Here is a 21,147-nt window from a genome sequence, read left to right on the forward strand (position 1 = left end):
ACTGCTATATAGCAGTGGTTTCTAACCAGGTCATTTTTCTTTTCCCAGGTGACATTTGGCACAGTTTTTAGGATATCCGTGGTTGTTAACAACTTGGAAGTGTTCCATCATGTAGTGGGTAGAGGCTGGAATGCTACTGGACATCCTACAACCAAAGTTCAGGGCAGCCTCCTAAAACAGAATTACTTGATCTAAAATTTCAAAAGTGCCAAGAGACACTCCACTGTAGGAACAGGAAAGAATTGTTACCTCTGTTGCCTTTTTATTGCCAGGAGAGTTACAGGTTTGGAGGCATTATTACTTTTAAAAAAAGTTTTTTGTATTTTTTTATTATTAGAGTTTTGAGTAGAGAGAGACGGAGGATCAGCCCGTGTGATTCCTCTAGTTAAGTCATTAGTTTGAGGGAGTCCTTCACATCATACTCATCTTTCCAGGTTTTTGATAAGCAGAACGGAATTGGTAGTAGTTATGTCAAGTTCTGAATGGGGACCTTGTGTAGTCTTTTTAAATCATTGTTTTTCTAAAGAAGGGAACTTGTTAAACCTTTTGGGGAAGACCTTTTACTTTTCAGTTCAGCTTCTCATTGGATGCTTGATGTCCACCAAAAACATACAGATCCTTGTAATACTGCTTTTTTGTTTTGCAAAGCAGAACACTTTCTGGTAGTATTGGAAGTATTGCATGTCTTTATGTAAAGCCCATGGAAGAGACTAGAGTTAGTCTTCTTTTCTGTTTAACATGTATTGCCCTTCATTAGCCTTCTTTTTCTGTGCTGAACATTACCAGTAATTTCAGTCATTCTCTTGGAACATCATTCTGGTTGGTACCCAGATGTATATGATGGATTGATTGGACCATTGGAGAATTCAGCATGACATTTGGCCTGATTTTTTCCATCTTCCTGCAAAATAGCCTTTCTGCTCTCTTAGCCTCTTGCTTAGGGAAGAGTACATTGTGCTTGTCTTTGTAAAGCTCTGATCACATTACAATAGATACAGTGGAACCTTGAGTTTGTAAGTAGCCTGAGTTCAAAACATGGATTTATTTTTGAGGGCATAGATACTGATGAGTGAAGCTAAATTTTTTTTTCTTGGCTTTTTTTTTCCTTCCTGTAAATTCCACTGTGCTAGGAATGTGAGTGACTGTTTTAAAGGCTTTTGATTTTCTTGGGACGTAGAACTGTTTTGGAGTGTGGCTTTTACTCTAAGTATACCTAACTCGGTTAACCTCAAAAAAAATTGTAGTTAACCTAAAGTGGCCAATAAAAAACACAGGGGGGTCGGCAGTTCCACAGTTGGTTGGTTGGACATTTTTTGGGTTAGTTGGGGGAAGACAAAAATGCTTGTTAGGGTTCCTAATGGAGAAATTGTGCCCTAAAAATTCCTAAGCTTTACTTTTCTGTAGGTCTCCAGAATATGGGGGTAATATATTGGCAGTTTTACTTCCTTGTAAAATTTGTCCTTATATTTAAGAGGTGTCAGATTCAAGAGAGGCTGGGTCAGGCATAGTGCCTTTATGCACAAAACCCTTTTTTAACGTGGGAACTCATTTGTAACTGCTTGATATAGCTGGCTAGGCTGAGGTTCATAGTAAGGACCTGTTTTAAACCTAAGCAGGACTGATAGGAAGAGTTTCCTAGAATCTAAGCAAGAATTCACGGGTTACTTTCCACCGGTGTAGGATGCACACTCATGAGATGATACTCATGCCTGCTTCACAGATTTGATTCATAAACCCCACTTTTTCTTAGGTATTTGAATTTATGGTTTGAGATCATACTTTTGCCATTTTCTTTTTTTTTTGGTACCGGGGATTGAACTCAGGACCTTGTGCTTAGAAGGCAGGCGGCAGCACCATTGAGCTAAATCCCTGGCCCTCATTTTAAATTCAACAAATGCTGATTAACTTTACAAAGACTTTGTAGTTAGCTAAGAGGTAGAAGGCTTTCTTCTCCAGAAAATCTCATCTTTTTATGCCATTTGGATCAGTGTGAGCAACACAAGGCATTGTGTGGTGATGTCATTGTTGTGCCTTAAGCGGAAGAGAAGGGAGTCTCTGGCTCTGGGATGATGAAGGATGCTGTTACGGAGTAGGTAGGGATATTTTAGTGAAACCTCACTAAGGGAGCACTTGGGATGAAAGGAAGGTGAAGGATTCCAGCGGGAAGCCACAGAGACAGGGGACTGCTGTGCGTGTTCAGGCTGTGGTTAGCGTTTCCAGCTCTGTTGTCAAGAAGACAGTAGTGGCCGAGGTGGTTTGGGATGCATTATAGAAGGCCTTGATTGCTCGCTGTAGTCCTTGGGCTATTAAAGAAACAGCAAAGGGAAGGTTAAACAAATAGTAGGGCCAGGGCCATATCTGTCTTGCTAATTCGCTTTGTTCTCAGCATTTACCACAGGACCTACGAACAAGATGTTCAGTGAATGTTGGTTAAAGTGATTTGAGTGGACAGGAACACGACAGGGATGGAGTTTAAGGAGGTAAAGTCTGAAGTAGGGTAGAAGCAGAAGAAATGGAAGGGACGAACCCAGTGACCTAGCAGTTTATTGGATCAGAGATGCGGAAATTCATAGGAGAGAGGCCCTGAGACGTTGACCTTTGCAAATTGGCAGAGTCCTGGTACCATTAGTAGATACAGAGACAGGCGGTAATCAGGAGGACTTGTGATCAGTTATGCCGAGGGAGGAAGAACGAGTTGGTTACTCCTTTCACCTTCAAACCATGACTGTCCTTTCCTCTCTCCTGCCAAATCTGTGCTCTTGCCAAGCACCTCGATGCTTTTCAGCAGGACCTGTGCCTGTATTCTATACCCAGCCACAACAGATTTTGTCACAGTCTTTTGTGGGCAGTGGTTTTAGGCATAGCTCATTTTAAGGAAGACATTCAGGGTGAGTGTGAGAAAAAGTTTCTGGGAGTTGTTTTGCTTGATTATTGCCCATACTTTTATACTGGCATATATAAATCATTTTGAGTTTTGATGGGTACAGAGTTCTCTAAATTACTCATCAGTCACTTAAACTCTTTGCCCCAGTCATTCTTCAACCTGTTCATTTTTACTTACTTTATCAGAGTTGGCCAAGAAGTCTGGATAGGTTAGTGATTCCATAGCCTTTTTGTTTTGAGAAATTTCATGTAAACATAAGTCTGAGTCTATAATTGTCTTGAGAAAGTTTCAGATTTCAAGAGAAATAATTACTCCCATTGTTCATTATGTCCCTGATGAGCTAACACTGAAATTACAATGGATGTGGTAGTGTGAATTGTGTGAGCTTAACCCCAGCCCCATGTGAGGCATGTTCTGTATTTTAAAGCTTTCCTGTACTGTTTTAGACACTTTTCTTAAGCTGCTGTAGTTGAGTGAGAATAGCAGTGATAGTAAGGAAAGTTAAGTAAATATGAAATCTGAAAGGCCATGGAGTACATTTTGGTAAACCAAAATATCTCTTGGTGGCATAAAGCCACAGATCCAGTCCAAAACAGAAAAAAAAAAAAAAAGAAGAAGAAAACATGTTGAAATGTGGTTTTACTGTCTGTATGCATGCAGTCTGTTTAAACTATCAGAAACATACATTGCTTTATGGGGTGTTTTCTTTCTAGTCTGACCGCAGCTTTTAATTTCCTTTGTTCTCCTGTGCCTCCCACCGCACCCCCATGTATCTAGTGCTAATTTATGAGGCCTTTGAATGTAATGACATAATCACCAACTAGCAAAAGGATCAACACTTGGGAAAAGTTTCTTTCTAAAGTGTGCTATGCTTTTGCAAACTTTGACGGTTAGGACATGGTAATTGTCCTTGCTCTTGGACTTCACAGTCTAATTCAGATCCAGGTCTTTGAAGGTGATTTTTAAGTGCTTTGTTTCTTTGAAAAAATGATATTAAGGAAAATTAAACATGAAAGAAATTTTAGAAAGCAAAAGGAAAATAGAATCATCCAGGGTCCTCCCACTGTGGCTCAACTCCTCACCAGGCAGAGGGCAGAGGCAGAGGATTCACTGTCTCCTTACCGTACGTGCGGTGGCCGACAGAGGTGAAGACTGAGAAGATCAGGTCAGGATTCAAAGGCTAATATGTAAAACAAATAATGTGTCTTTATTTCTTTTTAAAATTCCAAAAGTGTGTATGATTAATTGAAACTTCAGGTCTTAAAAATTAGTTTTGATTTTTTTTTTTTTTTTTTTGGTATCTGTGGTTTCTTTAGTTCTTTATAGGCAGCATCATCCTGAATATCTTTAGGATCCAGTTCTAGTTCAACGAGTAACTTCTTGTATCCTGGAGAAATTATTTAATTTTTCTGAGTCTCCGTTCCACATGCATAAAACAGGGGACTCCGACATCTTATAAAATGCTGGTTCCAGAACCTCCCGACCTGAGACTTGAGCATTGGAAGTTTTCTAAAAATTCCAGAATGATTCCAATTCACAGCACAGTTGAAGACTGGAGAACTTGAGCAGTTCTTCTCAAACTGCAGTGTGCCTACTAATAGAAGTCATATTGAAATCAGATTCTGTTTCTGCAGGTCTGGGTTGGTACCTGCTGGTCCCCGTTCCAACAAGAACTCAGATGAGGCTGATGCCCCCTGGCCCACTGCCCACATATTGAGTTGTAAGGAGCCAAAAAATAGGTCCACAATTTCTTCTGCTTCTACACCATTTCTTCTTTTTCGTGGCATAGTTTATGCAATTAATGGGAGCCCATGTGCTGTTTGAGTGAGACCCCAGGTTGAGGATGTTGAGGTGGATGGTGTTGTATCTGCACAATCTCTCATTGCCTAAATTCCAGAATCCTGCATCTTTGAACATTTCCAGATACTGAAGTCATTAGTACAGTCAGCCCTTAGTATCCAGAGGCCCCACATCTGAAGATTCAACCAGTCTGATCAAAATCACTTAAAATAATTGTGTTTGCATTGGGTCTTGCGTATTATATGGCCATTATTCCCTAAACAATCCAATACAGGACAACTGTTTACATAGCATTTACATTGTATTAGATACTATAAGAAATCTAGAGATAATTTGAAGTGCTTTGGAGGTTATGGATAGGTTATATGCAAATACTAGGCCATTACTTGAACACTGCAAATTTTGGTAACCACTGGGGGTCCTGGGGCCAGTGTCCCATGGATGCAGAGGGACAACTGAACCTTGTTTTAGCTGGTAGCTGGTGGTGGTTATGATGCTACAGAGAAGAGGGTGGTTTTTCATTTCTCCCTCCTTTGTTTGCTGAGACCCTGCTTTAACAGTTACTCAGACTTTCAAATTTTTTTCCTCTCATCCTTTCATAGGTACCCTCCTCATATTGACCTAGAATTCCTAGAGCCATTTTGGAGTAAATAGACAAAATGAATCACAGAATACATTTTGCTTAACCTTCTTATGTGAGCACATTCTCTCAAAGTTCCTTAAACATAAGGTAAAGCAAAGGCTCCCGTTTAGATGTATGTTTTGTGGGAGAACAAGCCCAGACATACTGAGGTGGCACCATTTGTCATTCCGTCATTGGGTGCCTTGGGTTATTGCTTTTAGAAATAAGAAATACTGTTTCTAATTTGTGGGCCTTTCTTTTTGTTTGCTGTTGCACAGCCCAGGACTAGTGGGTAGCATGACCTAGTGGAGAGAAGACCCGTGAATGGTGCTGGGCTGTCACCCACCCGTTCCAGGAGTCACTTTACAAGTGTGATCCTTTAGCTTCTCTAAAGTCAGCTAGGGAGGAGGTTAAGGAACGCAGCATGTATTAGGGCTTTGTTGGAGAATTTTGTTACCGTGGAGGGACAGACCGCCTGCGAGTATAATCTGAGGCAGTAAGAAATTGTAGTTTGGTATTTAGGAATGTTGCTTTGGAGCCGTACCTTTCTGTGTGTGTGTAGTCCTCAGACGGGCGCAGCTCTATGAATTTGTTAACGATGGGCAGTGTACTGGTACTCGAATATACACTACTTCTTCACGAACAATGTCTTTATCTTTGAAAAACAAAACAAGGAAAGCCTAGGTAGCCAAACTAAACAGTAGTTGATTTACATCCTGGCATGAACCTGTTACTTTCTTGCTGATGAACAGTTTGGAGACTGTCAATTTTCTGTAGAACTACTTTCAAATGTTTAATCAGAAAGTCATTCAGGGTTATTTATAAGTTAGGAATAACTCCTAACTTAAACTGAAGTTCATACAGTCTAAAGTTACAGACTGAAGTGTAACCTAAAAAATAAAAAGTAAATTTAAGAGCAAGTTAGGTTGAAGAGAGGGTTGAATTCGTTAGGGTCTAGACATGGCTGGCAAAGTTAAGGCAGTCGACCAGATTCATAAGTTGGAAGCTTGTGCTTTGGTTAACATAAAATGTGTTGAATTCTTCCGAGTACTTAGACATTCTCTTTTCAGAGAGAGTTTTGTTTTTCTTTCTTTCCTTTTTTTTTTTTTTTTTTTAACCATTTACCCAGTAGAAAGAACTTCCCTTTACTGCTACATATAAAATTTCCTGCATCCAGGGCAAGTATCTGTACCAAAAAAGAGGAAGAGAAACCCTTTGCCAGTTGGGAAACAAATACCCAGACTATCTTTTCTGGGTCACAGTGCATGAAAGTGGAGAAGCAGCAGATTTTCTGGGGCTAGGCATGTGACCTCACTCATTCCAGTCTACGCAAAGGTACTGTCCTGTGTCACTGTACCAGTGAATCTAGCATATCTCTGTCTCTTAGATTCATCTGCTGCCTTCTCTTGGGCCCTGCAGCTCTTCCCCTTCATAGTATGAATTAGTGAGGAATGCTTTCTTAATTGAGAGAAAGCACCCTAAGCTTGAATCGATACCTAACAATATAGCCACTCAATTTGTGGCACTATCTAATCTCAGTTCTGTCTTAAAACAAAACTGCTTACCTTAAGGGATTTTATTCAGAAGTCTACTCTTATAAATATTTCTGCCAACCAGATCCATTGCAGCTATTCTTTGCAATTTCATGGTTGTAGAAATGGAGTTTAGAATCATTTGGGGATTTACTTAAAATCGTGGCTCAACTGGATTAGTAATTAGAGACATCCTGGGGTTTGAGATTCCACAGTTGGATGATTCATAATATCTGGTGTGTATTCAAAAGGTTTTATCACTTGAATCTGAATTCTGTTGATGCTTTTCCAAAACTGTTCCCAAAACAAACTTTGAGGTAAGCCTGTGACTTAACCTATTCAGTGCACTGTATTCAGACTACATCTGGAGTTGTGGATTCCTTGCTCCTCTGATGACCAGATCTAGCGGAGCCACATGTTACTGGTTCTTCTAGGCAGTATTGTCTCCATTTCCTGACTGTCATGGTCACCTTCACTGTCCCATTAGACCTTGTGCTAGAGGCTCTGCTGACCCCTCTGATTGTCTTTTCTGACAGAGCTGATCTCATTTACTCTTTTAAGTAGATATGAACGCTCCCCCTTTCTACAGCCCAGACCTCTCCTCTGAGACTATTCTGTGTCATTTCCCTTGATTGTCTCATAGGCTACACACTCAGTGGATCCTAAGTTCTATCTGCAGAGATGCCTGCCCCAGCCACCCAGTTTTTCAAGCCACTCACCCCTCAGGGAGGCAGGTGGTTATTGCTCTTCCTTCTCCTGCATTAGCTGTAGATCTTCAGGTCTCTTTTGAAATCTGCTCTCTTTTACTCCTGCACATGTTTACTTCTCTGCAGGTATCTAGCCGATCATAGTGACTTATTTAACACTTTGCTCTTCTTTAGCTTTATCTATAAAACAGGAGAAGAGTAATCTCTTAAAATTGCTCTGAGTATTAAGTGAAATATCTGGCCCAGAGCAGGCCCTCCAGGAATGTTAGGATGCTTATCATGATCTTGTTCCAACGTCCTCTGCACCATGTTTCAAGTAACTCTCCATAGTCTCCCAACTGGTCTAACCACATGGAGATAATCTTGGGCCACTGGGCTCTTCTGGAGGTACTTCTCTAGCAGTGAGTTGCCACTGTCCCTTGTGCTCTTCCTGTTCTTGTGCCCATGCTGGCTTAGCAGGCTGACCCTTTTTGGAATGGTCTCTCCTTTCTTCCTGCCCTTCTCTGTCTCTGTCTTACTTCACCCTCAGTTATTCAGGGACACATTTCTTTGCGAATCATTTTTAAGTACCCTGCATTTTTTAATACTGTTCACTATTTGTCTCATTTGCTGGATTGTGGGCTTTATAAATCCTGCCGGGCCCCCTATGCTTTGAGACTGTGTCACAGTGTCTGGAGGAGTAGCGCAGTTACTGAAAACTGAGAATTAGGGTGGCTCCTGAAGTACTGTCAGCAAAGTCAGAATGCATTTCCTCCATGTTTATTTTTACATTTCCAGAACTCCTCTGTGTCCCACCTAGAGTGCTAAACCACATGGTATCCATTATTGTGTTTATTTCTACTTGGTCTTCTCCCTTGCTGGATTATAAATGCCTCACAGGTCTAGATCAGCTCTGCGTTCCTGGCTCTTTCTACCATAGCTCCTATTTAGAGTAGGCTCCAGTAACTCTTGAATTTCCTAAGTGTGAACTGCCTTGGGATTTCATTTTGTTCCTAGTCTGAAATTATCACTCATCCTCCGCCTTTGCTCCTGTGGTATGTTTTGTGGTTGTAAATCTCTTCTTTCCTTCCGCAGCCATTTAAATGTGATCAGTAGCTAGAAGGCAGAAGGCAGAAATGCACTGAAGTATCTTGACCAATTTAGGGTTACCATAGCTTTTCTAGGAGTAGGTCTTTGGTGCCTTCCAAATAAAGTTCATAATTCTTAGAGTGTCATTCGAGACCTTCCACAGTCTGACCCCAGTGCACCCTTTCTGCCTTATTTTTCACTCTGCTTTTTATTGCATGCATCCTGTGCTCCAGCTGAATGGTTTTTAATCCTGCCTGCATTAGAATCACCTGGGAAACTTCTGACGCCTAGGTTCCACCCTTGGAGATTGTGAGTTAATGGGTCTCGGGTGGTCACTCATTGTTAAAGGTCTGCCAAGATAATGCTCTTGTAAAGATAGGGTTGGAAACCACTGATGATCTGTTTTTTTTTTTTCCTACAGATTATCTCCTCTGTGAGCTTTTAGGAGAAAAGGTTCCATAGTCAAGGAAATTTGACTAGCATTGCTTCTTATGTGTGTTTCCAAAGATGTAGTGTTCACACTGTCAAATGAAAGGCTTTGAGTTGTCCAACAGGAAACAGGTATTTTGTTTGAGCAGAGCAGTCATCCAGAGAATCCTTCATGTATGTAATACTTGTCAATAACATCTACAAAATGTGATACAGAACATACTTTCGGAGGTGATAATTTTTAGCCCCAACTCAATTACTGTGTTTTGTGTTTTTTTTGAGACAGGGTGCAACTGTGTAGCCCAGGGAATCCTCTAAAGTTCCTCCTGCCTCAGCCTTCTAAGAGTTATGATTACAGTTTTGTGTCATCACGCCTGGCTAAAGTGACATCTTTATTTGTCTTTCGTTGATAATTTCACCTGAAGCAGACCTATCTCTGTCCTATGGTTCTTTCTCAGACATCTGCCCTCCATTTTGTCATCTTTCTAGTGCTGCTCAGAATCTGAAATTCCTCTTCATGTACACTTGTGTACTTGCTTCTGTCTCCTTCCTCTATGCCGTGAGCTCCCAGACACCAGGGCTGTGCTTGTCCTGTTCATTTCACCTTGTGTTAGTATCTAAGAGAGTTCAGACAGTAGGAATTAGTAAATATTTGTTGAATGAACAAAAGGAAGTAAAATGGACAAAAAAGGCATAATATCTTTGTGGGTCCGGCTTTCCTTTTAAAGCATGGGTGTTTCAGTATCTTAAACTACCTGCATAATTAAATTTAAAAATGACTTGAAGTACAGTAGGCTCTTTGTATCCATGGATTCACATCTGCAGATTCAACCAACTGTGTATCAAAATGTTTCAAGAAAAATTGTGTCTACTGAATACATAGACTTTCTTCTTGTCATTATTTTCTAAGCAAAACAGTATATAATAACTGTTTACACAGCATTTATATTGTATTAGAATCAACTCCCATGAATAGTGAGGAACCCCTGTACATCCTAAGAGGGAGGGAGAGAGAGGAGAGATGGAAATACTATAGAACATTTGCAAATGAGAGGGGAAGAAGTGTTGGAGGAAGCAGGGAGGGGTGGGAGCAGGGGAAGGGGACAAAAAGAGAATCAACATGTTGTGTGCATGTACCAACTCCCCACGGTGACTGTGGATATAATTAGTATGCACTGCAAGCATACACTAAAAAAAGTAAGACTATAGGAGCACAAATAGATGACAGTGGTTTCTTTTAATTTTCTCAACTTGCCTACTAGAGTATTAAAAAGAAGAAAACAAGCAAGAGTAAATTTAAGCCTAATTATAGGGAAATGCTGTTATTTTTCTGATTATAGACAGCATTTAGTCAGGCATAGGCTTGTCCCTCCCTCCCTCCCTCCCTCCCTCCCTCCCTTCCTCCCTCCCTTCCTCCCTTCCTTTGCCATGCTAGGGATTGGACAGCCAGGCTCTGGCACACACTAGGAAAGTGCTCTGTGTGCCCCAGCCTGTATTTAATTTCCTAGCCAGCTTGTGGTAAGTGGTATCCTCCATCATCCAGGGTTCACATTTGTGTGTCACTGAAAGACAGTTAGAAGAGGAGTCATTGACTGATGGCCCACTTTTGTATGGGATGCGTCAAATGACAAAAAATAAAAACAGGAAAGAAATTAGTTTACTCTCAGTAAAAACTTCCAAATGATTACACTCTCCAAAGCCTAGGGCATTGAAATAGACTTATCAAGGACAGAGAAGAGGCGATTTTTGCATCAAAATCCATATGTGAGATTCCAGATCAGGTTATCTGCTGCTCAGCACTGAAGCAACAGGTTGGGACAGTACTCCTGGAGGCTGTTAGGAAGGGATTCAGATAGCCTGTCCTCTGCAGGTATTGTCATGCTGTGGCTGTGTCCACAGACCCCAAGCTTGGCCCCCTTGCTCCAGATTTCAAGCAAGGTAGATAAGTGTGAGGCGCTAAGTCTGCTGCACGTACTGCAGCTTGGGTAATTCCTGAGACCCCTGCATCTTGAGGTATTTGGACCTGGTCTTTTACTTCTGAGCCCAGAGATGCCTTAACTTGACTAGGCCCTTCCCTTGGGTTGTCATAATTGTCACACTGGTTCACTCAAGGTATATTTCTGGAGATTTATTCTGAACTCTCCAAGTAAAGTGCACTCCCCAGTTTGCCATCTAACAAATACTTTGAATTCCAGGGGCTCAGGAGATCAGTAATCAGGTATAAGTAATTTTAGGAAGGAGGTTGAGCTGTACCTACTTTATTATATTTCTAAAGTAATCTTTTAAAACATATATTCTGCCAGGGATTCAAAACGGAAGCTTTAGTTATTTACTCACCATTTAGGAATTATCTAGCATGAATTTGCATTCCCTCTTGTTGCCCACTAGATTGTTTGTTATTCTTTTTGAACAGCAGTGCATCCTGATGCTAGAAAAGATGTGTGATTGGGAAGCTAAACAAACCAAATCAGAATTTAAGCCGATCTTCCAGACGTATATTCCTTTATAATTGATACACTGAAGTACTCCGTTTCCTAACAGTTTTATACCTGCTAAAGATTACTCATGATACTGCAACCATTTAACCTGACTTGTAGTTTCTTTTGTTCATTCACCAAATACGTACTGAGTGTCTTATAATACAGCCAAGGGACTGTAGACAGAGATCTGGACCCTCATCAAGCCCCTATTTTCAGAACCTTGCTGCTGTATGGATGTGTTCTCTGAGCCAGTGGTGTCGATTGACATCACTTTGGAGTTTATTAGAAGTGAAGCCTCTCAGACCCTGCTGTAGTCTAAATTGTAAGGAGACTCCTGGGTAATATACATACTGTAGTTTGAGAAGTACAAGTCTAGTCTATGTAAACAACCTGTGAAATAATTTCATTTGATTGTAAATGTTAGAAAAAAGACTGTAATGTGCCAGAGGGAGGGAGAAGAGAGTAACTCAGGACAGTAAATAAAGGCAGCACAGAAGTTTCCTTTTGGGGTGAGACTTCAATGGTGGGTAAGGAATGAGCCATGAGATGATGTAGGGAAGGTGGTTCCAGGTAGAGGGGACAATCACAGAGCCCAAGAGGGACTGTCAACCTCAGCCCTTGCTGTGCCTTTTCTTGGAGCCAGGCTGAGGCTCTGCGTTTCATTTGCCTGCTGTGCCTGGACCTGAGAGTATAGTGAATTGTATCGCAGAGTTGTATCTAGGCAAACAGGAAAAGAGCAAAGCCTTGGTTTATATAGCAGCTGGCTACTCATCACAGCAGGAGGGCAAGAGGACAGTCAAGGGGATCGGAATGATGATTTGGCAGTGATGGCTTCACAGAGTTGAAACTTTATATAATTGGAGAGAGGGAAAGGGAACTGCAAGTAGCTATGCTAGAATTGGAAGGAGAGGAAAAGAAATGGTGAGAAATGTGGCTGTTGATGGAGATTTATTGAAAACATGGACATAAACACAAAGTAAACAAATAAGGAAGCTTTACCTTAACCCAAGAAGAAATGATCAGAAAATCTGGCGTGGCTATCAATGTCTAAAAGGTGGCTTATTGCCTACCTGCAGATGGATACAGATGTGCTTGATGAGAACTTGTTAAACCCCATTAGCCTCTTCTGTTTTTACTCCTATGACCAGAGTTCTCCACTGTTAGGTAATTTTCACATTATTCTGATCACATGGATCATGTTAGGAAAAGTCAAGATGAATGACCTCCATCTGCTGTGGACACACACGGAGTATCCACATCGCTGTGGCTAAATATGCAAATGCTCAATTATAAATCAGCATTCAAAGGCACCTGTACTTTTCAGGAGTGTGCAAGAGGAAGGGGAAGGAGGAGAGAAATGAGAGAGGAGAGCATAGCAATTAGAGTGCTGCAGGGCTTGCTGTGACCCACGGGCGGAGGAGTGCTGAGGAGAGCAGCATTTGTGGAACTTGAGTGCCTCAGTAACCACAGTAATCAGGTTCTGTGACCCGTTACACCTGGTTCTTTGAAGGCCAAGGTTGAATGTACCAGAATTTTTTTTCTCTACTCCCTCTGGCATCCCACCTTTCCCTCTCATGCTTTTTCCGTTTTTCCTGCTCCCTCTGCTAGAGCTATTATAACCATGATAACCTTAGTTACAGTGTTTTTTCAGACTTGAGAACTGAAATGATTTGACTCTATGAGTGACTCAGTGTCTGGCACAATGGTCATCATTCTCAACCTATGTATATTGTTCTCTTGATCACACGTAACGATGGAGTATTTTTAAAACACAATAATCAGAGCTCAGATGTATGTAGGGATCTAAGACTTGCCTTCAATAACTTTAAAAAAGCTCAAGTATAAGAGGCAGGGGCATTCTTTTTTAATCATTATAAAAATGCTTCCACTTTACCTTTGGTATAGATTGGAATAGTTTCGTGAAAGGTAGGTATACTGTGACTCTCTCTTCAGGAAGGACACTGTCCTGCATACATTGTATCTTGTTAGGAGGAACAGATGTGGTACTTGATTATATTCAGTTTACTGAGTTCCACACTGAGTACTTTATATCATACTTAACATTGCAGTAAAATGGCATATGATTTTAAAAACAAAAAAATTTAAGATGTGTTATGTACATGTACCAGCTCCCCACAATGAATATAATCACTATGTACTGCAAACATGTACTAATAAAAAAATTGAAGAAAAATTATAATTTCCTACAGATTCAGCACTTCCTGGCAATTATTTCTTTACTGTGTGTTTTTTTCAATTTCTGAACATTATTTCTAGAAAAGAGATCACTAACTGAATCTACATTCTAATTATGTTTTTCCTTTAGTGTGGGCAGTCTGTTTTATGCATAAAATTTGTTTTTATTCATTACATGTTATCTCTTTTGCAAAGTCGAATTTTGATGTCAAAGTAAACACTGAGTTATCACTTGTGTTAGTCAGCTTTCTGTTGTAACAAAATAACTGAGGTAATTAACTCAAAAGACAAAAAGATTTTGGTTCATGATGTTGGAGGTTTAATCGGTGGTCCGTTGACCCTGTGGCGAGGTAGTACATCATGTTGGGGAGCACGTTGTGGAGCAGAGCTACTCCCCTGATGGCAGCTGGAAAGCCCAGAAGAGCAAAGTCTGGGATTCCCGTATCCCCTTGAAGGGCACCCCTGATAACCTCACTTCCTTCCAATAGGCCCCCCTGAAGCTTCCCCTACACCCCAGCAGCACTGCAGGCAGCAAGCAAGCCTTTAGCACAGAGGCCCTTGGGGACACTTATCTAAACCCTAGCATCAATCTAGAGTCATATCTTTCTTTATGTTTAGTGTGGATTTTTATTAGGATAGAAAGAATTTTAGTTCTCTGATTTTTAAATCTAAGCTCAAGCAGGATATCAGTTCCAGAAGTTGTGTAGTTTCTTCTGAAAATTTTGAAAAAATAAAAATAATTCATTTTCTGATTGAAATTGAAAAAGAACAGAAATTAGTCTTGGTTCTCTAGTGGTGAAGTGTATGAGAAGGTTTTAAGATTTGTGCTTATTCCATAAAGATTTCAGGCAGGAAAAAGTAGAAATCACCTTAAGTGTTTGCATATTGTGCATAAGAGTATGTTCATGATAAACATTTAATAAAGTAAATAGGTTCATCTGTTGAAGTTGTTGGCAAAGACACTCCTATAGAATGTACAAAGTTAATGGCGAAGTATTCTTCAAGAATGTTTTCCTGAAATTAATTGCTCTTTTTTGTAAGTTGGCTGCTGGAATGGTTTGCTAATCATGCTTTGTTATTCTGTTTCATTTCAGTAGTACATTTGCAATAATTTTTTATTTTGATTGGAGGCTAAAAACTCTATGAAACATTTTTTTTAAAGTAGCAATTGGCTATTGATATATCTCTTTGATTACTAAAAGGATCATACATTCTATCAAGTTTATTATGTTAAAAAATGTTTTGTTTTTTATGAAAATGCAAGCAGAAATAATGTAAATAAATACTAGATTTTCATTCTCTCAGATCCATTTGAGGGAATGTAAGTGAATTAAGATATTGGACTAGTTTTTTCTTTGTCTTAAATAGCTGATATGATTTATAAATATGTATCCAATACTGTGCCTCTGTTACTATTTCTAATTTGTTACTGTTTCTTTTAATCTGTTGAGTTATGTCATTCTTTTCAGTACATGACATCCCTTTTTTATGATTTATGGTAGTGAATAAATTTTCTAACTGTTCTTGAATGTTGCAGTGTGAAAATTAAAGGAAGCAAGATTATTCTCAGTGTTCCCGCGACCTTATTGCCTGATCCTGTTAGTACTCCCTCCACTGTTTGCGTGGACTTTCGAGTTAGGCTGCTGGCATTCACATGTCAGGTGTGGTGTGCATAGGAGATTTTCATCGAATGCCTGTTTTGTTGTTACCTTTTTTCCTAAGACACTTTGCCCAAATTGGGTTTCTTGTTCGGTTCGGCAGGGATACTCATGAGTTTTATCGGTTCTTATTGGAGGATGGTATAAAGACAGGAAGCTAGAAAGAGGAAATAGAATGGTGGTGAAGTAAGGGTAGAAAAATATGTGTGCCACTTATTTTTTTAAAATATCTTGATATGGGAATATGTAATAGAATTGTCAAGTGTTAATGTTTTTGACAAAGTATCGCTGCCAAAATTATCTTTTTGTTATATTTGGACATGAATAATTGTCCTTTTACTGGGGCCATTAATGCTACTTTGGAATATTATGGCCACCTAAAGACAATAGTTTAGCAGTGTGCATCAAGCACTGAATACATTATAACACCCAGTAACCCACCAGCAGTATTTCAGAGTCTCTGCCTGCTTAAATGGGCGCTCTGTGAATTCACTTGTTCAGGGATGCATGACCCACATCACCTATAAATTTGATTGGAAGCTCCAGAACTGGCATAGGCTGATGGATAGCAGATTAGAGCCCTGATTAACCATGTGATTCAAAGACTGGGAATATATTGTCTAAGCAAGGTTCATCAGATGCAATCAGAATTTCAAGTGGTCAGATGAAATTCAAATGTGTATTGTGGCTTTTCCTCCCCTACTGCTTTTCCTTCTAGGTTGCAGGTTTTTTTCTCCTCCTCTTTCCCCAAAGCTGAAAAATACTTCTTTGATGAATCTGCTCCTTACCCTAAAGCTGTCTGTCTGTTATTCATCAGAAAGCAGGTCGCAGTTCAGTGAGCAGAAGAAAAGATTTTAATAGAAGCTGTGCCAAGGGCTGTAATGCATCATTTTAGGGCCCTAATTACATTACAATGACAAATATCAGTGGTGACAACAGCAATAACCTACATCCTTTAATGGCTGTGCTGGAAAAGGAGTTTGGGCCCCACGCCATTAGATTAGACTCAGTTTCAAAACATAGGCCGTTAGAAGTGTGTGTCCACAGTATTATTGGCTGATTGCTGAAGCCCGGTGGAAAGGCCTGCAAATAAATGATGCCTCCCCAAAGCTGGGCCCTGTGGGACAAAAGAGGCAAAATTAGATGACCATGGAAGCACAGTGTTTCCGAGGCAACTTTAGCTTTCAAAGTGAGGAATGACCTGCTTAATTTTATGAAATCACACACAAATCCCACCCCTTCTGCTGCCAATTAGCCTGTCTATGAAAATCCATTGGCATGACAACTTAAAGAAATTAAGTCTTTTAAACAAAAGACCTGTAAAGAAAAGTTAGGTTGCTATCCTCCTTTTTCTGTGATGTGTTGCCATACATGATTTACATTCTTTTTACATTTGTTTTAAAGAAAATATAAAAAGTTTTTCTTTAAATAGTTGTTTAGGCTGAAAATGGCTTTAGTCCAAAATTAAGGAACCAAATAACTTTTGGTCTTTATTTTGCCAGATGAGTAAGTTTTCTGCATAGTTTTTATTGCCTAGATTATGTAGGCAAACTACAGAGCTGAGTTTTGTTATATGCCCACACATTTTTCAACCCTCCTAGCAAGGGACAGTTTTATTTATGTAAACAACATAATGAGGAAAATATGCTTGGCAGATGGTTCTGAGCATTAGAATCATCAGTTTGGTCTGCCCCAAAGTGTCTCATTATCTTTTATTCTCTCTCCTTCCACTTCCACAAAAAAGCTTAACAATCACATGCCTTTGAGATGCACTGAGCTTTCAGCCTCCTGAATCCTACTCTATTTTCTTGGCTCACCTGGAATTTCACCCCATAACCACTGTGGTGTGTTCCTCCAGGTGGAGAGTGTTTTGGTGATTCCCTTTGCAGCTTTTCATGGTGGTTTAAGCATTCTTAAAGGATGGCTAAGTGCTCCATGGGGCCTGTGCAGTAAATTAAATCAGGTCAGCACAGTTGGGTCCTTCCTCACTGCTGCTCCTTGGTGCTGAGTTTTTGTCAATTCTGTTAGGAATGCAGGCTGGAGTTGGAAAGCTTAGGTTTGAAACTTCAGGGTAAGTTTGTGTTTTCTGTTGGCTGGCAAAGTTTTTAATGTGCTGGCATTTAAAAGATTTCATTGCTCTGAAGTCAAAAAGGTTGCTGATGAAAAAGAAGGCAGGCTAGATCTCACAAGTATTGTCGCTGTCATTCTGGTAATGACTTAGTAAGAAAAAGCATTTTTGTCTTCTTACAAAATGAGGCACTGACCCTGGATGGAATTTTATTTTAAGAACTTCTTAGGAATAGTAATTATGTTTTGTGCCTTTTAACACTTCTTACCTCTTCTTTCCCCACCCACTCATCATTACAACATAAGCAGTTTTGTATGTATGTATATAAAAGTGTGTGTTTACTTATCATCAAGTATATAACCCACCATCTGAAAATAAAAATTAAGATGAACATCAGTAAAACCCTGGGTACCTTTTGGAAGAAAATATGTAGTGGTTATATTTTTCTTTTTTTAAAAAAAATAAAATAACTATCACATCCTATTGGCATAAGATTTCTGTACTTTCAAAAATCATTAGAGAATAAATTTTATTATGTGACATTGTTGAGACTGTTGCAGATCTATTGTTTAAGATTTGTCTCCAGATAGACTCAGATTGCTTTCTGCTGAATATAGTAAGATTTTAGCATGTTCTAAACCTGTAACTGAACACTGATAGGACACATTTGGAAACCTTTATGGTTGAAAACATTCCATTCGGCAATAGTTTGCAGCTAAGAATCTGAACTAATCAACTTACTTGACTGACTGAGTGCTATTTTTTTAGGAAGTTGGAAAGTTAAGTGTAAAGTCCCATATTCAAAGTTCCATATTTAAAGGAAAGGCCACAGACATAGAAATCCAGTGAGTCAGTAATGGAAAGAGTTAGAATGTAGCGAAAAATTTGGGTTTAATCTAAGGTCTTAAGATTTTATGAAAAACAACATTATAATGGGCAAGTATCCTGATGAAGGCTTTTGGAGACTGATTTCCAGTCATGAAAGTTAAATTCCTTTTTATATCACCCTGTTGCTTGGAAGTTAACTTTTTAAGATGCATGCTGCTTAATAAATTGTGCTATTAACGTGGCACTGTTGTCATTGTTTCCTTTTAATGGGCTTGCTGATGAGATAGTTTTCCTCTTCCTAGGAAATACACCACCCAGAATATAAAGTGTGTTTTAGTATTATCCTGTTAGTATTTTGGGAATCTGTAACCAGCTGACTGTTCTCTTTATTGCTTTCCTCCTTTTTTCTTCTTCAGGCAGAGATTGTCAAGAGGCTGAACGCTATCTGCGCACAAGTCATTCCTTTCCTGTCCCAAGAGGTAAGGTAGTTGATTTCAGGCACTGGGTTAGAAGTTGTCATTGTAGTGTTGTAGTGAAGAGATTGTGGAATTGACTCTGGCCTTGGTGTTTATAGTTCACGTTTCTGAGATGCGGTGTTCTTGTTCCAACTTTTACACCTTATTAACAATTAGTGGAATACACTTCAAATTACTTATATAGTGGAGTATTTTTCCAATGTGCTAAGCAAAATTCAGTTGTTAGAATATTTTACTGTCATTATATAATGTAGTGTTGCTCAGAATTATGCTTGTTTGTCATAATGACATCTAATAGGTGAGACTGAAAATTTTCTAGAAAGGCAGGAGCTTGTTCTACACGTGTGTCACTGGGCATTAAGAGTCAGCAGAAGACGAATCAGATAGAAGGGCCTTCCCTACCAAGTGGCTAGCTGCTTTTTAAAACTTGTTATTACCTGATTAAGTCTTTAAAGCACTGTCTGTGCATTTGGGAAAAATGAAGGCTCACTCATTTCTCCGAGTGCTGCTTTTCTCAGGATTGGGCTTTATTGATAGGGCCTTCACAGTTGCCCGGGCCTGGCATGTGGCTTACTGATTTTGGCTTGCTCACCACCAGCAGAAGTGCATACTGTCAACAGAGGCGCACAGGTTGAAATGAAGAGGTGCATTTCCAGTGCCTGAGGGCTCCCTTGAGACTTGCTTTTCCTCTCTGCTTGCTTTTGGTAATTACAGAGTTTAGGGGAGAGTACTGGACAGAGATCGTCTTTACTTCTAGATTACTGAATCGTTCACTTGCTCAGATATGAACAGCTGTCACTGTTGGAATATCTGCGCGTCTTGCAGCCATGGTGCTCTGTGTTCTGGGAGCAGAAAGCACCGAGGCTCTTCCTCCCCTATTTGCAGCTCTGTGTGTCCACCCTATCACTGCTCTTGTAGGAGAGCTGTTATCCCGCTGCCTACCAGTAGGCACGTGCTCATGTGGGGATGCAGCCAGCGTTTGAGCCTGCGTGTGCATTACAGATATGCAGACGGTGGTCTATGACTTCTTACTTGGTCTGAACCATGGTAGGCTTGACTAATCATGGGTATCCTTAATTGATCGTATTCTGGGGAAGGGCACACTCATATTTGAAAACTTGAATTTACATGCTCTACTGGGTTACAAAAAACAAAGGATAGCCTTTTTCCCCTTTCTGAGATGTGACCACAAAACCTCCACCAGTCATATCCCTATTTGCCTATTTTTACTTAGGATTTGCTTGTGACTGAATTAGATGATATGGTGAATAAGGGGCACATTTGCATTTTCTTTAGGAAACCCTACTGCCCCTTGCCTGGTCCAGACTAGTGTGTGTTTCTTACTTGAAGACTTATGAAACTGCTTTATGGACCTAGAGAACGAGGAGAATGTGTGACCACAGAGCTGTATTAACCAAGATGGGATGTTATATCCCAAGGTAACAGGAAGAAGTTAATTATCCCTGGGGTGGTATTAGACTTTGGGCCTTATTTGGTGCAGACCCCATATAGAATTATTGTGACAGCTCTGTCCCCATGGCACTTCTGTGAGATCTGTGGATTACGCTCAGAAGTGGAAAGAGGTCTTGGGGGTGTTGGCAGAGCTGATTTGCCCATAAGTTGTTTTCCCACATGAGTTAATGTTGTTTGTGTGAGCAGGCCCAGTAGGAGTGGAATGTGTAATGGTAGTGGTGCTGAGCAGACTGGACTGAAATTAATTGGCTAAGGAAGTTGTGCCCTGTAGAGGAAAGCCATGGGGAACTGCTGGCAACTCCTTTTCTTTTGCTTGAGGCTGAGAGTGTAAGTATCATACTGTCACCATTTTAACTGTTTATTTTCCCTAATGCTGCAGACATTTCTTGGTGGAAATTCTTGATTCACTTATAGTGACCAATGTCAAGGTTTCCTAATACGTGCTAAATCTGGGTATATTTTCTCTGCTTTGTACTTTGGATTTAATTGGTTTTTCCTTCTCCAGTTCCCTAGGATGTGTATCTTGTAATATGTGGGTCACAGTGTGTTCCTGTTGGTCAAATCCTGGCCACTCTGATGGTTTGGATCTGAATGTTGTCCCACCTTGTTTCCTCTGCAGGGCATTCTGTGAGCATCCAGCTCCTTGCTTCTTCCCCGAGGCCAGATGGACTGTGATCTGGAGGGAGGAGAGGGGGCAGGCTATTAGGGGAAGATGAATTCCATTTCCTGTCTCTTCAGAGGAGTGGGAAATCACTCTTGCATGGCTGCATGTCACTCGTGCCAGGACCAAAGGCTCTTAATCTGATCTTTTAACACTGGCTCTCTGTGGGACAGTCTCTCTGCCAGAAGGGCAGCTGTGGCATTAGAATTTATTTTAAAATGCTTTTATTTAAAAATTAAATGTTCATATTTTAAAAAAAGAAAAA

At 40.1% G+C, this 21,147-nt stretch overlaps 1 protein-coding gene across 12 annotated transcripts in view; it reads left to right on the plus strand.

Annotated features, from left to right (window-relative positions):
- The window catches only part of LOC101718976 (transducin-like enhancer protein 4), a 146,059-nt gene that overhangs the window by 15,222 nt on the left and 109,690 nt on the right, over positions 1-21,147 (plus strand). For 8 of the 12 annotated variants that reach the window (XM_004862552.4, XM_004862551.4, XM_013078809.3 and 5 more), the window contains exon 5: positions 18,689-18,751. The exons of the other annotated variants lie outside the window; for them this stretch is intronic. In XM_004862552.4, coding sequence (XP_004862609.1) covers positions 18,689-18,751 — 63 coding nt within the window. The remainder of the gene's footprint in view (positions 1-18,688; positions 18,752-21,147) is intronic. 12 annotated transcript variants of the gene reach the window in all.

The sequence above is a fragment of the Heterocephalus glaber genome, unplaced genomic scaffold (assembly GCF_053883595.1).
Source record: "Heterocephalus glaber isolate CG9 unplaced genomic scaffold, H.glaber_assembly_v1.0 deba00001481, whole genome shotgun sequence".
Taxonomy (NCBI): Eukaryota; Metazoa; Chordata; class Mammalia; order Rodentia; family Bathyergidae; genus Heterocephalus; species Heterocephalus glaber.